General features: G+C 48.2%; 1 protein-coding gene across 4 annotated transcripts in view; it reads left to right on the forward strand.

The window, feature by feature from the left end:
* Trappc12 (trafficking protein particle complex subunit 12) overlaps positions 1–13,576 on the forward strand; it is a 61,546-nt gene that overhangs the window by 33,046 nt on the left and 14,924 nt on the right. For all 4 annotated transcript variants that reach the window (XM_034514278.2, XM_076942045.1, XM_076942046.1 and 1 more), the window contains exon 6: positions 8,889–9,001. In XM_034514278.2, coding sequence (XP_034370169.1) covers positions 8,889–9,001 — 113 coding nt within the window. The remainder of the gene's footprint in view (positions 1–8,888; positions 9,002–13,576) is intronic.

A 13,576-nucleotide genomic window follows, 5' to 3' on the forward strand; every position in this document is an offset into this window, starting at 1 on the left:
TGACCAGGAAGTACTTGGTGTTTTCTAGGTCTCTTAGAAGCCAGCTGGCCAGCACCTCCTAGAACCTGTTACCCATCATTCTCCAAGTGAACACTACCATTGTGCCACGTGCATGTGTTCCCGAAATTTTTGTTGACAGCTGCTAGGAGTCTCTGTCTTAATTTTTTTTAAAATTTTGGTTATAACAATGGAGGGCATCACAGTCTCTACCATTATTTGGAAACACAGGGCAATAGCATGGCCTATTCTAGGACAGGAGCAAAAACCAAGGCTGAAAAAAAAAAGAGTAAAACTGTCTCAGGCCTTTTGTCTAAGTGTAGTGGTTTGGATGAGAAGGCTTAGTCCCCAGTCAGTGGAACTTATTGAGAAGAGTTAAGATATGGGGTCTTGTTAGAGGAGATGTGTCACTGGAAGTGGGCTTCTAGGTTTCAGAAACCTCCAGTGCTTCCCAGCACTTGTTCTGCCTTAGGCTTGTGGGTCAGGGTGTGAGCTCTTAGAAGCCTCCAGCGCTTCCCGGCACTTGCTCTGCCTTAGTCTTGTGGGTCAAGGTGTGAACTTTCTTGCTGTTTCTTTGCTCCACATCATGGACTCTAACTCTCTGACACTGTAAGCCCTTCCTTTTGTAAGCTGCTTTGGTCGTGGTGCTTTACCACAGCAATGGAGAGCTAAAGCACAGAGGTGGAGGGCCTTAGAGAGTCATCCACTCTGTGTCACATGGAGAAAGCTCTCTTGGAAGGGCATCACCTGAGCAGCTTGGAACTGGCTGCTGGGAGCTGGGCCCTTTATTTGTACCTACCTGACCAAGGCTGGCTTCCACTGGTAGCCATGTTTCCTGGGCAAGCTCACTGGTGTTTTATACTCCAACACCCTCACTAACCAAGCAGGGTGGGAAATCCTCACCTAGGTATGTGGAGATTATGCCATCTGTGTAAGAAGCTTTACCACAGCTAGCACAGCAGATATTAAATCTTCAATCCTGTGCTGTTTGGAGTTCACTAGTAACACTGGCCATGTTCGTGCAAACCTTGGGAACAGCAGCACTTCTTGTTCTCAGAAGCTCTGCATAGAGAGGCCCTGGGTGTCAGGAAATGCAGCTTTTGGTGTCAGAGGCAGGACTGAGGGTGTAAAGACCAGGCTGGTGACAAGTGTCAGAAGCTTACATTCACATCAGCATTTTAGTTGTTATCAAATACACCAAGAAAGTGTTTTGCTGCTCTCTTTGCTATTCTTAAGCTCAGATCCTGAGGCTTGGGATGGATGGGGGAAGAATGGAAAAGGTGACTCTTGGGGTTTGCTTGTTCTGTCCTCTTGACTTTTTACAAAACAAGTGGGAGGAGCTCATCCTTCTTAACCAAGGGTAGGTTCTTAACCATGTAGTTCAGGGTGGGTTTTGAGCTTCACCTGCACTAGTAGTATTTTTTCTGACTAGAAGAACTTAAGCTTGTAAGGGAAATACCTAAAATAGAGCATAAATCCAAGCCCTTATTCTGAAGTGAACCATCATGCCAGACAGACTTTGATAGCAGAAACTGGCCTCAGGGGTAGGGCCTCTCTAGTCCTTAATGGGTAACTCTTCATTCAGGCAGGGCCATTCAAGACCTGTTAGCTTCTGCACAAGCAGGGCATCCAGGAGAAGAATTACAGCCAGGCTCTTCAAGGTGGGGCATCTAGAAACCATGTCCCTTCCTTACCCTATCAGCAGCTGACGGAGATGTGACAGATGCTCCCCTATATGAGGCTATCCTGGGATACCACACACTAATGTCCTACCCCACACTGCAGCTGGGAAGCTACCTGCTGTGTCCTGAGTGCCATCAGAGTTGTCAGCTTGCTTTCTCTGTGAACAGGTCATCCATGTCTTCCCCAGTGGCCGTCAGTGACTCAGGGGCTGCTTTCCAGGCTGTGAGCTGAGAAACGTCACTGACGATTGTCCTCATCCACAAGTTTGCACTGCTTGAGGGTCTTTTCATGTAATGCAGAGAGCGCTGGAGATGTCATTCAATAACTTAGATTTTTCTTTTCTGTTACTGTTCTGTTGCTGTGACAAAATAACATGACCAAAGCAACTTATATAAGAAAGAGTTCATTTGGCCTTAAAGTTAGTTTATAATGGCAGAGTGAGAGCACCAAAGTAAGCAACTGGAACAGCCACTGAGAACTCACATGTTAATCCACAGCCCAAGGCAAAGAGAGCTTTTGAAACTTCAAAGTCCATCCCTAGTGATACATCTCCTTCAATAAGGCCACACCTCCTTATCCTTCCCAAACAGTTCCACCAACTCAAGACCAAACATATGAGACTTGAGGCCATTCTCATTCAAACCAGCACACCATTCTTCCCTCATTACTGTGTTAAAATCCCTGAGATTGATTTAATTCAACTTAAGGAAGGACAGTTATTTTGATAGGTGGTTTCAGAAGGGACACAGTCTATCATGGATGGGAAGTATGGTGGTGAGGGGTGTGAAGAAGCGGCTAATCACAACTCATCTGCAGTCTGCATGCAGAGAGATGAATGGATTGCTGGTACTCCACTCAGTCTCTGAATTCATAGGATGGTGCTACTCACGTTCTAGGTGGGTCCTCCTATGTCAGTTCCGCATTTCTAGAGATGTCTTTACACACAGGCCCAGAGGTGAATCTCCTAGATGACTCCAAATCCAGTCAAGTTGTTAATGAAGAGTAACAGCCCCTGTCATATGCAGAGAGGTGTGACAGGTTAAAGGCTTCATTGTGTATGGAAACTGGGGAGACAAGGGTTTGAGCTAGTCTCTCTTGCTTGATTGCTCAGATTATCAGGAGACAATTGATTTTTCTCATGAAAAATAGCTATTTTCCTAAAGCCTAAGAAACATTTCCTCAGTCCATCTCGGCTGCACTCTCAAGGTTAGCAGCTGGTTTGATGGGGTTTTGTCTGTGATCAACCAAGTATAGAATGTGAACTACAGAGGCTCACCTCTCACTGGCACCAGGCTACTCAGCCCATAAGCACATAGCTGCATCAAGGCTCTGGGTTCTTCTTGGGGACATTCTCAAGAAATGCAGATGCAAAATTACTATCTCATATCAGTGGCTTCTGAGCACTTGACAGCTGTTGGGGGACAGGCTAAAAACCAGGTGTTTCCTGTGGGAATGATTAAAAACTCAGCTCCCCTGGGCTTCTGGCCACCAATGTCCTGCTGCTCAGTGTCACTGGGTCTCCTGGTTGGTAATGCAGAGGCCTCTGCACCACATTCCTCTGTGAAGACTTTCCAAGGAGCAAACTCCCTTGAAAGATAGGAGTAACATGCCTAAGTCCAGGCGTAGAGTGGCTCCTGGTCACTATACAGTCTGAGGCCACATCTCTCAAGCAGATACACAGCTTGAAGAGCATTCAGATACACAGCACGCAAATGTGCCACCTGAAGAGCAGGCGGGTGTGCAGCCTGTAGAGCATGAAGATGTGCCACCTGAGGTACATGCAAGTGTGCAGGCTGAAGAGCATGCGAGTGTGCAGGCCGAAGTGCATGCGAGTGTGCAGGCTGAAGAGCATGCGAGTGTACAGGCTGAAGTGCATGCGAGTGTGCAGGCTGAAGAGCATGCAGGTGTGCAGGCTGAAGAGCATGCGAGTGTGCAGGCCGAAGAGCATGCGAGTGTGCAGGCTGAAGTGCATGCAGATATGTAGCCCATATTCTGCCTCTGTCTGAACTTAACTGGCACCTGGATGTGGATGAAGAGAAGACAGGAGCCGTGCATCAGTAAGCAGCTAATTCCAATTATGAGATAGACATATATCACGTATGTGCAAGGGTTAATATGCATTCACAGTGATAGGTTGGACGCTGGCTAATGCTGCTTATCATTTTGTGGCATTACAAGCATAAATGTAAGAATTTGATTCATTCATTTCATTTTAGCTCACAGTATATAAGCAAAGCAAACCATTAAAATGTGCTTTTAAAAGGAGGTTATAGTAATACAAACAAATAAATAATTTTTATGAACGAGCTTTAATATATTTCATTTAAGATTGGATATAATTTGTAGCAATTCATGATATTCCTAACAAGATTTGATGAACTGTATGTGAAGCTAATTAAGTTGAGGTTGTTTGTTTGTTTGTTTGTCATTCATAAAAGGGACAGTGCTGTGTTTGATATAGTTCTAGGACATTTAAGCAATTTTTATCCAATGTTCAGCTACTCTGCAAGCCCAATTAGCATTGTCTACTGACCCTCAACGCCCCCCACCCCACCCTGGTCTGCTGTGCAGAGTCCTCTTCTTACTCATGGGAGCAGCAAGGAGGACAGTGAGTTCAGGCAGAACAGCCCCAGGATTCACAGTGCTCTGCCTTCTGTCCTTTGCCCTCTGCCCTCTGCCCTCTGCCCTTCAAGCCTGCCTTCCCACCACTCACTGCTCTTTCCCTGCCAAGGTTGCATGTCCCTCCCCTAAACTGAGGACCTGTGAACTCAGCTCCCATTACCAGTCCTGCCCCCTCCTAAAATCCATTCTAACCAGGAGCTCCAGCGCTTCCAGATCCAGGAGTCATATGTTGACACATATTCAGTGAACATACTTGCTGTCTGTTTATATTGTCTTCCTTGGTTTGGGAAAACCACTTTCCCTGGGTTGCTAGAATTCCTTTTCAGGAGGAGATAAAAGTATCTGTCCCTCCTCCTAAGGTCCCAAGGACACAAGAGTACTCACCACAGTTTACCCTGGAGAACCAGTGAATTTACTGCAGTTCACTCAGGGCACAGGTGCTCCTCTGCCCAACAGGCTGTTCAGAAAGCCTTTACCCAGGGGGACAAGGCTTCCCCTAGCTGCATAGATGGAGCCCCCTCCTCTACTCTTCCCTAGCCTGCATTCTCTAGGCTCTTCCTGAGCTTGTATGCATTTAACAGGTAGTGGGGATTGGCTGGATAGTCAGGGAAGGGTCTCCTGACCTCAGCATTCATGGTGGGTTGTAAACAGTCAACAAGCCCAACTGGACGATCCTTCTGGAAGAGAACATAGCTGAACTCCGCCAAGATGGCTATTGCTTGGTCAAGAACATAAGCACAGCACAGCTCTGCCCTAAGGCAGTTTAGCCTCTTTTCAGTTTGGGGTTCCTGCGAAGACTGGTGTAGGCATCATTGCACATTTCTCTATGTGAACGTCCATGGTGTTCTTTCTCCAAGGTCTGAGTTAAAAGTGGTTTTACTACAGCCTGTTGTGCCAGAGTTTTCAGTTTAGTAAGAAGCCAGATTGCTGTCAAAACAGCCCTGTGCCCTCCTTTCCTTTCCAGCAGCAATGTGTGGTTTTCCTTCCCTACTCAAGTCGGCAGCCTGGACTGACTTGCTGGGCCTGCAGCCCCACCTGTTGCTCTTACTCTCCTGCCTCCTGTTCTGCAGGACTCCCCCACAGCGGCTCTTTTTCTCACAGACTTGTTTCCTGTTGCTTGGCTATTGATGTTCTTTCCGTGTTATGGGTGTTATGGGCATTTAATCCTTCATTGGTAATTTTAAAGAGAGCCTCTTGCATTCTAGAAAGGATAATTTCCAGGCCTGCAGAAGGCACTCTGATTTCAGAGGGCAACCTGACTTTTTATTTGGTAACAACTCCTGGTGACCTCATGTATACTGTAACTAAATCGTAACCACAGACATCCTGGCTATGTTGCTGGGAACAGACTAGGAGTTGAGGCACATGGAGGTATGTACCAGAGAACTTTCTGGAATATTTTCTTAACTAAGCCACAGCACCCTGGCTATCACCTGGACAGTGGCACATGACTAGTATTCCCCAGCGGCTGTGGACAGCTGCACAGGTGCCCTGCTCTCTGTAGAGGCCTGCTGCTCCCCCTCCCTCCGGTCCACTCACCACTTTGTCCTTCTCCAACAAAAAGAAACAGGAAGTACAATTAGCTTGGCACATATGCCTGTGGAGTCTTCTGCTTCGGAATGTTTTAAGCCCAAAGTCAGACAACCCCATGACCCCGGATTTATCTCAGCCATCCACTGCTCCTCCTGTACTCCCAGGAGTGTCCCATCCTCCCCTAGCATGGAGGGATGAAACAAAGGGGTCAGGTTATATACTGGGCACTAGGGATTGTTTTGGTTTTGTCTGTTTGTCTGTAATGTTCAGGACAGAACAGCTGCTCTTAGGGACTTAAGATCCCTTTCCAAACCTGTTTTCTGTTTGGCTTTTAGAACCTTCCTTGAGCCTTCTAGTGGCCTTCTGGGTTTTATTTTCTTTTAATTAACTTGGGTTTTGTTTTGTGATACACTAAAGCAGGTTGTTTCTCCAGCCACAGGGTTTGTGTTCGGGTGTTGACAGGAGCTGCATCCCTGGGTAGTATCAATAGCTTGCTCACTGCGTTCTTGAAGTAACACTGCATGCCGGTGTGGTGCAGTGCGTGTGGCACAGTTGTAACTGATGACCTGCCGCTGACTCGTGATTAACAGTGAGCTCACTCTGCTGTGTGCATTTGCTGTGTTTCTGTCTTCCAAGCTGTGAAATGCCCACATACCACCACCTTCAGTCTGTTCAGAGCCCTCTCCATTGGAAGGAAAGACTTGCTGTGGCTTGAGTTTGGGGTTTTAATGGCACTCTTGTATTTGCACAGTCCCTTCCCTTTCAGTGCCTGGGAGAATATGAGGTAAAAGATCTCATGCCGGAAAGAATACACATTTGGATTATCTCAGTGCACCCTGCCAGCAGTGCCCCTGACAGGCTGTGGTCTGTATGCTTGGTTCGGGTTACAGTAGCTGCCGTGGTGCTGTGGAAACTCACCTCCAAACGTAGGCCTGAGACACATCACCCTCTCATCAGCGAGCCAGATGGACAGAATCTTGAATTAACTGAGTGCTCAGTTTCTGTCCTCCCTTCTGCCATCTGCTCCTCGAAATCCTCACCCAGTCTTCAGTCTCCCTCTGCTCCCTCCAGTGTCTGCAGCTCACAGGTCTCTTTCTCAAACTATATTCTGAATCTCTTTTATATCCACACAAAACCTGACATGGCTGCTCAGAATTAAATGTGCGTCGTAAGATTGCAAACATCTGGAATTTCATTCTTTACTGCAAAATCAGTTTACCTCCCACAGCTAACATGTTATGCTGACGTTAGATTTAGATTTATAGTTCACATTACTCTGCCTGAACTCCTGAGTACCAAGAAGGATGTCCTCCTTCTGCTTCCTGCAGCTTTCTGTTTCCCCAATACTTGCTACAGTTGAAAGGCCAGCTGGAGTGCTACCTGGATTGGGTGACCTAGTCTGTGTTTTTTATCACCCTACCTCCATCTAAAAACTCTGATCAAATTGACCACTTAAATAATAAATATTTGATCTAGATACTTTTTGTTTGTGTACATATTAGCATTGGGTGGAAGATGTCTTCATAGTGTTGAGAGTAGAGTGTGCCCTTGAACACTCACACACAGCAATGTCTCAGCAGTGGAGCATCCCAAGGAGACTGATGGTGTGATCAGTATCCCCATCAGCTGCCATCCAGCTCCCCCTGGTGATGGGGAGGAGGATACCAGGAGAGGTAGGGAGGGGAGAGCCTGTCCAGGGTCACCTGATGGATCATTAAATCTAGTCAGTTGTCCCTGTTACAAGAATGAAAGAGGAAAACAGACCAACATCTGGGTCTGTGCCTTAGGGAAAGGAGAGGCTACAGTGGGACTCTCCCCACATGCTCTCTGTGGCCCATGGCAGCCATAAACATAGCATTGGGTACATGGCAGCAAGTCCAGTTACGTGCCTCTGCTCCACTCTGTCGGGAGCTTCCTCCCTCTGAGAACAGCAGTGACCCACGGAGGTCACACCAATGCTGCCCTCCCTGCTGAGAGATACACGCTAACTCACTATCTTAGTCAATGTTTGATACCATGGCCAAGGCACCTCTTATAAAAGAAAGCATTTAACTGGGGGCTTGCTTACAGTTTCAGAAGGTTATTTCATTATGGAGAGGACCATGGCCTTGGGGGGTAGGCTGAGAACCTCATGCTGATGGGGGTGGGGGGTGGAAATGGGCCTGTCTTGAGCTTTTGAAACATCCAAGTCCACCCTTCCTCCAAAAAGCCACACCCCCTAATCCTTGTAATCCTTTAATGTCACTCCCTGGTGACTAAGCATTCAAATACATGAACCTGGGCGCCCCCCACCCCCACCCCCACCCCCGCATTCTTATTCTGACCACTACATTCACTCTCTGCTCTGGCTTACACTCTGGCCTGCTGCAGTAAAGTACTCTGTTAGAGCTTTCATTGGTGGTCATTTGGTATCTGCTGCTGAATTCATCTGGGAGAGCCTCTGGGGCTGCTGCAGAGCTGTGGCAATAGTGGTCACATCTGGTCTCCTTTGGTAAGGGGCTAGATATTCAAGATGTGGGTTAGCAGAGAAAACCAGCTTGTATTCTGCAGCCAAACCAAAGGGCTTCTGTTCTTGCCTCCACTGCAACACCTGTGTGCTGGCTAGTTTTGTCAGTTATACAACCTAGAGTCTCTTGGAAATCAGGGACCCTTAGTTAGAAATGATCCTACCAGATCCACCTGTGGGCAAGTCTATGCTGCCCTTTCTTGACTGATACTTGATTTTGGAGGACCCAGGTCATTGAGGCTCATGCCACTCCTGGGCAGGTGATCCGGGGTGATATAAGAAGCAAGCCTGTAGGTAGCACTTGTCCATGGCCTCTGCATCAGTGCCTGCCTTGAGTTCCTTTGAGTTCCTGCTCTGACTTCCCTGGATGATGGACTACAAGCTGTAAGGTGTAAGAAGCTTCTCCCCCTAGTTACTTTTTGGTCGTGGTGTTTGATCAGTAGAAACTGTAACTAAGACACCCTGTAAATGCCTCCTTCCTCTGTACAGTCAGAAAACACAGGCATCCACAGCAAGCTCACTAACTTACCTCTGGTTTCTACTCTAGGCTCCATGGTCCCCTTTTCGATGCGCATTCTGCATGCAGAACTGCAGCAGTATCTGGGGAATCCACAGGAGTCCCTGGACCGGTTACACAGGGTCAAGACCGTCTGCAGCAAGGTAACTGTCATGGTATTCAGTCCTCTTCCTCAGCATTCACACCAAGGCATTCTCCACCCGTCCCCCAGGGAGACTGTCTCACTTCTTCCTCATACACAAGGTTCTGAAATAGTGTCACCATGGTATTCACACCTAAAGTTTTTTTTCAAAGGCTAGAGACTGGTTTGGGGCCGAGCAACTGTAAGCCAGTTTGCCCAGATGACCTTCTCCCATCTGGAAGACTCACAGAAATGGATAGTTTGTGTGTGTTCCGCACGCCTGGCTCAGATCAGAGCGATGCTCTCATGCGGCATCCTGTTATATGGAGACATCACTTGCTTTTCAAAAAGGAGTCCACTGTTGATTTTGTTTATTGCCTTTGAGTCATTTGGTGACTTCTCATGTCAGATTTAAATGGAATCACATGTGCCATGCTGCCCTTGGCTGTCACTGTCTACAGATGCCTGCCTTCTGCTTTCTACGCCTCCCTTTCTGGCTCTGCAGGCTGTCTGTTCCCCAGGTCTCACCAGAGTTTTGCAAACTGATTGGGAAAGAACCCACACAGCAGAGACATTCCTAAGAGCCATTTGCATAAATAGGTGCAATCCATAAACAGTAAAGGACAATTAGCTTGAGGTTAATTTCATTTGCCAGTGCAGATGAACCATCCCTACTCCACAATCCCAGGTAGATTTGGCTTTGGGGTGCCAGGTAGGAAGGTTTCCTGAGAGCCTCTGCTGCAGCAGATGAGGCTCTGTCTCATGCTCTCAGAGAGAGAGGCGCGTGGGCTGTGAGTGTGGCCCGCTTCTCTGCTGATGGCTGACAAGACAGCGTGAGAGCTCTGTTCCAGGAAGGGTTGGTGTCTTTGCTAAAAGGGGTTTCTGACAGATGGGCGCACTTGGGTTTGCTGCTTTACAGTAGACACAGTTAGAAATGCAGGACAGCAGCCACCACCGTCCTCTCATTGCCGGCTGGCCGGCTCAGGCAGGCCGGCCTCAGCCTGCTGCTGCTGCCGCTCCCCTGATCCAGATGCTTCACTTGCTCCACTTTCCTACTGCTGCTGCAGAGAACAAATTAATTGTGACTTAATCAGAGAAGATGGGGCATTCAGCAAGCCACTTAAAGAAGTAGAAAGAGGGAATGAGGACCATGTTATCCTTCTGGGCTGCAGACACACACCCTCCCCTCCAGGTCACACTCCTGCCCGGTGTCTACCCTGAGCAAACTGCTCAGTGAAGGAGCTGTAACTTCCTTCATGTGGGTTTGCAGGGTCGCTGCCCTGGTGGGGCTCAGTCAGAAACCTCTGACTGGCACCATTATAAAGCCCAGGGCATGGACAATAAAGCCAGTGGGCACTGCCGAAGCAGTATGGAATCTTGGTACACCAAAGGGCTAAAGAGGGACACATGAGCACCCAGAGAAAAGCAGGCTTTCTGGCTAGTAAAAATGTCTTCCGTTCAGTCCTCTTTGCCTTTCTTTTCTCAGCACATACATCCCCTCAGACTGATATGATTAGAAAGAAAAGCACACACACACACCATTTTCAAGGTGTGGAGGTCCTAGAGGCATTGACAGGAGGACATCTGGAGTCACACAAACTGGGTGGAAACATCCAGCTCTACATCCTGACCAGACCTAGCCTGCTGTGCTGAGCAACACTGCTAGTGACCTGCACTGGTGACCACTCAGTGCTGGAGCAGTGGGGGTGTTTAATAATTCTTCAAGTGCCTGAGAACACCCTAAGAACCCTCTTCCCTGTAGGAAGCCTACCGTCCAGAAGGCCCCCAGGTGACAATAGTAAAGACAGGAAGCCCTACCTTTCGGTTCTGTTGGTCAGAACCAAAGAGGATCCTTGAGTGGGTGACAGTCTCGTGTGTGTATTCTGAGGCCTCATGACTACAACATGCCTCGCTCATGACAGCTCCTGCAGGCCAAGGCACCTTGGTGTGCAGCAAGTTAGGACACCTACCCAGCCACCTCCTCAGGTAACTGTAAAACTCAAGACAGGGATCTGGGCCTTTTTAAATACTGTGGCAAGCAAGTGATAGTGGCTATACACAGAGTTGAGCACGGTACCAAAGTCACTTCAGACATCATCACCCCTTGGACACATAGCCTTCCTGTGCTGTGGATGTGTAGTAAGAATTATCTGCATGTTAGGAGTGGAGTCTGTTATTCAGATCCAATCCAGACTGTGCCCAGGGCTCGGATCCAGAAGAGCCCCTCTGCTTTAGGGAGCCTCCTCGTCAAAGAAACTGCCAAGTCAGGAACCCTGTCTTCCAGCCCCATGCTTCGCCTTCATTGTTTCCTGCCAAGGCCTGCCCACTCAGTTCCAAGTACCTCTTTCCACAACTGAACTTGATTACAGTGGTGAGCCCGTAGGACACGCAGTGAGGGATACATTTCAGGCTGTGCAGATTGAATGAACTGAAATTCTAAAGTGTTTCAGCTCACTGCTCCTCATGGGAAGCTCTAAATTGAAAGCAGTACAAGGTAACCTTGACTCAGCTGCACGTTCCTGATTAGTCTATGGCTTAAAGCAGTTTCTTTCATTTTGATTAGTGGGTTAATTGCACCTGTTGCTGGGTCTGGGCAATGTATTTTGATACATGCAAATACAACCTCTTTTACCAGCCTCTAACACCTCTACACTCAGATCTTCTAACTCCCACCTGGGGAGCTAACAGGCCATTCTGACCTCCATTCCCATCCAGGTTGCTGCAGCCGTGTGCAGCTGCCACATGTCCCCTGTCCACTCATCACTGAGTGGGCACCACTGCAGCAACATGGCACCTATGGGACAGACAAATGTCCTTCCCTTTGGCTGTAGAATTGCTGGATCATGTGTCACCATGAACACACAGGAGACAGAAATTGTTGGGAGGAAACCAGCTTGTTCAGGGTAGGCCCTGAAGGAATCAGAGACTTCAGATCTCTCTCAATAGGTGGGGAGGGCAGTAATGGGTTGCAGGAGCCTGAAAGGACTCTAGGCGGCTCCAGCACAAGCATGGTTCTAGCAGGCCTTGCCCTTCCCCTCTTCCCTCTGCCTTGCTAAAAACCTTAGGTAACATTCCTAAAGCTAGCCACCAAAGTCTGTTCCCTTATTTGGCCACTTCTCCTGAGGCTGACTCCCGAGGTCCAGCTATCAATGTATTGAAATCCAACAATCAAACCCTCCTTTTGCCCCCCTTAATTAGCATGCCCAATTAAAATTAAGCACCTCATCCTAACATGGGGTTTTCCCTTTCCTGTTATAAACTGCCATGTGCCTGTGGGCCAGAGCTGTGTCCTCTCTATCCAGAGGCAGTCATTTGTTGTCCAGGACAGACACTCCTTCCCCCCCTCCCCTGTTTCTTTCCCCTTCTCCCTTGTCCTCTATCTCCTGTTCCTTATCCCTGCTCTCTGTCCCTCTGGAGCAAATAAATCTCCTTGATACAAAGAACTTAGACATGGGGTGCCTTGAGCCAACTTTAAGATCCCAGTACCCATGCTGGGTGGGATCTCTCCAGAGACCTTTGCCTCCTAAAAGTTCTCCTGGGTCTTGATCTGAGGCCAGCGCCTGCATTTTCCCCTCATGTCAAGGCAGTTATTTCTCTGTGAGATGACCTGTGAACTGAGGGGAACAGGGGCCTCACAGAGTCCTTAGAACAGGAGAGAGTGGATGTGGAGGGAGCAGAGGTAAGCCAGGTGAGGAAAGATGGAGCGCAGAAGCCAGACCAAGGTCCCCCAGAAGGGGCCACTCCTTCAGAGCAAGCTTGTCACTCCGGACACTCCCACCTGTGACGTTCACCATGGTGTTTCTGTTTTTAGGGTTTTTAAAGGACTCAGTCTTGTTTTTCAATGATCATGATAATGGATTTAGGGCAGGAAGTCTCAAGGCATTGGGTTCAGGCACCCATCCTGGAAAGCTACTCAAAGAAACTAGTGATAGTCAGAAATGGCACCTTATTAACACTCTGACTATACCAGGAGGAGTAGGGTTCATGTCCTCAAGTCTGTCTTTAAAGTTGCCTTTGTTAGCAGCACAGAGAAGCCAAGGCAAGCACTATGGTTCCCAGGTGGTCGCTGATCGGTGGCCCACTTGGTATCACCGGGGGTCAGTGCCTCATCAGCATGCACCGTGTATTGCTGGGCACAAGAAGTTCCCTATTGAAGGAGGAAATCTTGGTCCTTTGTCTGAAGTTTGTCAACAGATCTGTTGATGGTGGCTTTTTTTTTTTCTCAGAACTGGGAATGTATCACTCCGTTCCCTCCTGGTCTCTAAGATAGTAACAGCCCCAAGATGTCACCACACCCACGGGTTTTCCATCCGGCTCCATTGCACCTAGAGTGGGCTGCTAGGTAGCTCCCTCACACCTGTCAAGTATTGCTGTTTGTTCAAAAGAAGCCCCCACTACTTGCTTGCCAGTCTTCACGTGGCACCCAACTCCCTCCCTAAAAGAGAAAGGAAAAAGCTCAGAGTATTCATGACCTGGCAGGGAGGTCCCAGTGTCACCTCCACCTGTGTGAGACAGTGTTGTTTTTAAGTGTTATGCCTTGCCTCGTTGGCCAGGATCTGCTGTTCTTGAGGATGAGTATTTCATTGGGGAACCCTGC

This window comes from Arvicanthis niloticus, chromosome 11 (assembly GCF_011762505.2).
Source record: "Arvicanthis niloticus isolate mArvNil1 chromosome 11, mArvNil1.pat.X, whole genome shotgun sequence".
Classification (NCBI taxonomy): Eukaryota; Metazoa; Chordata; class Mammalia; order Rodentia; family Muridae; genus Arvicanthis; species Arvicanthis niloticus.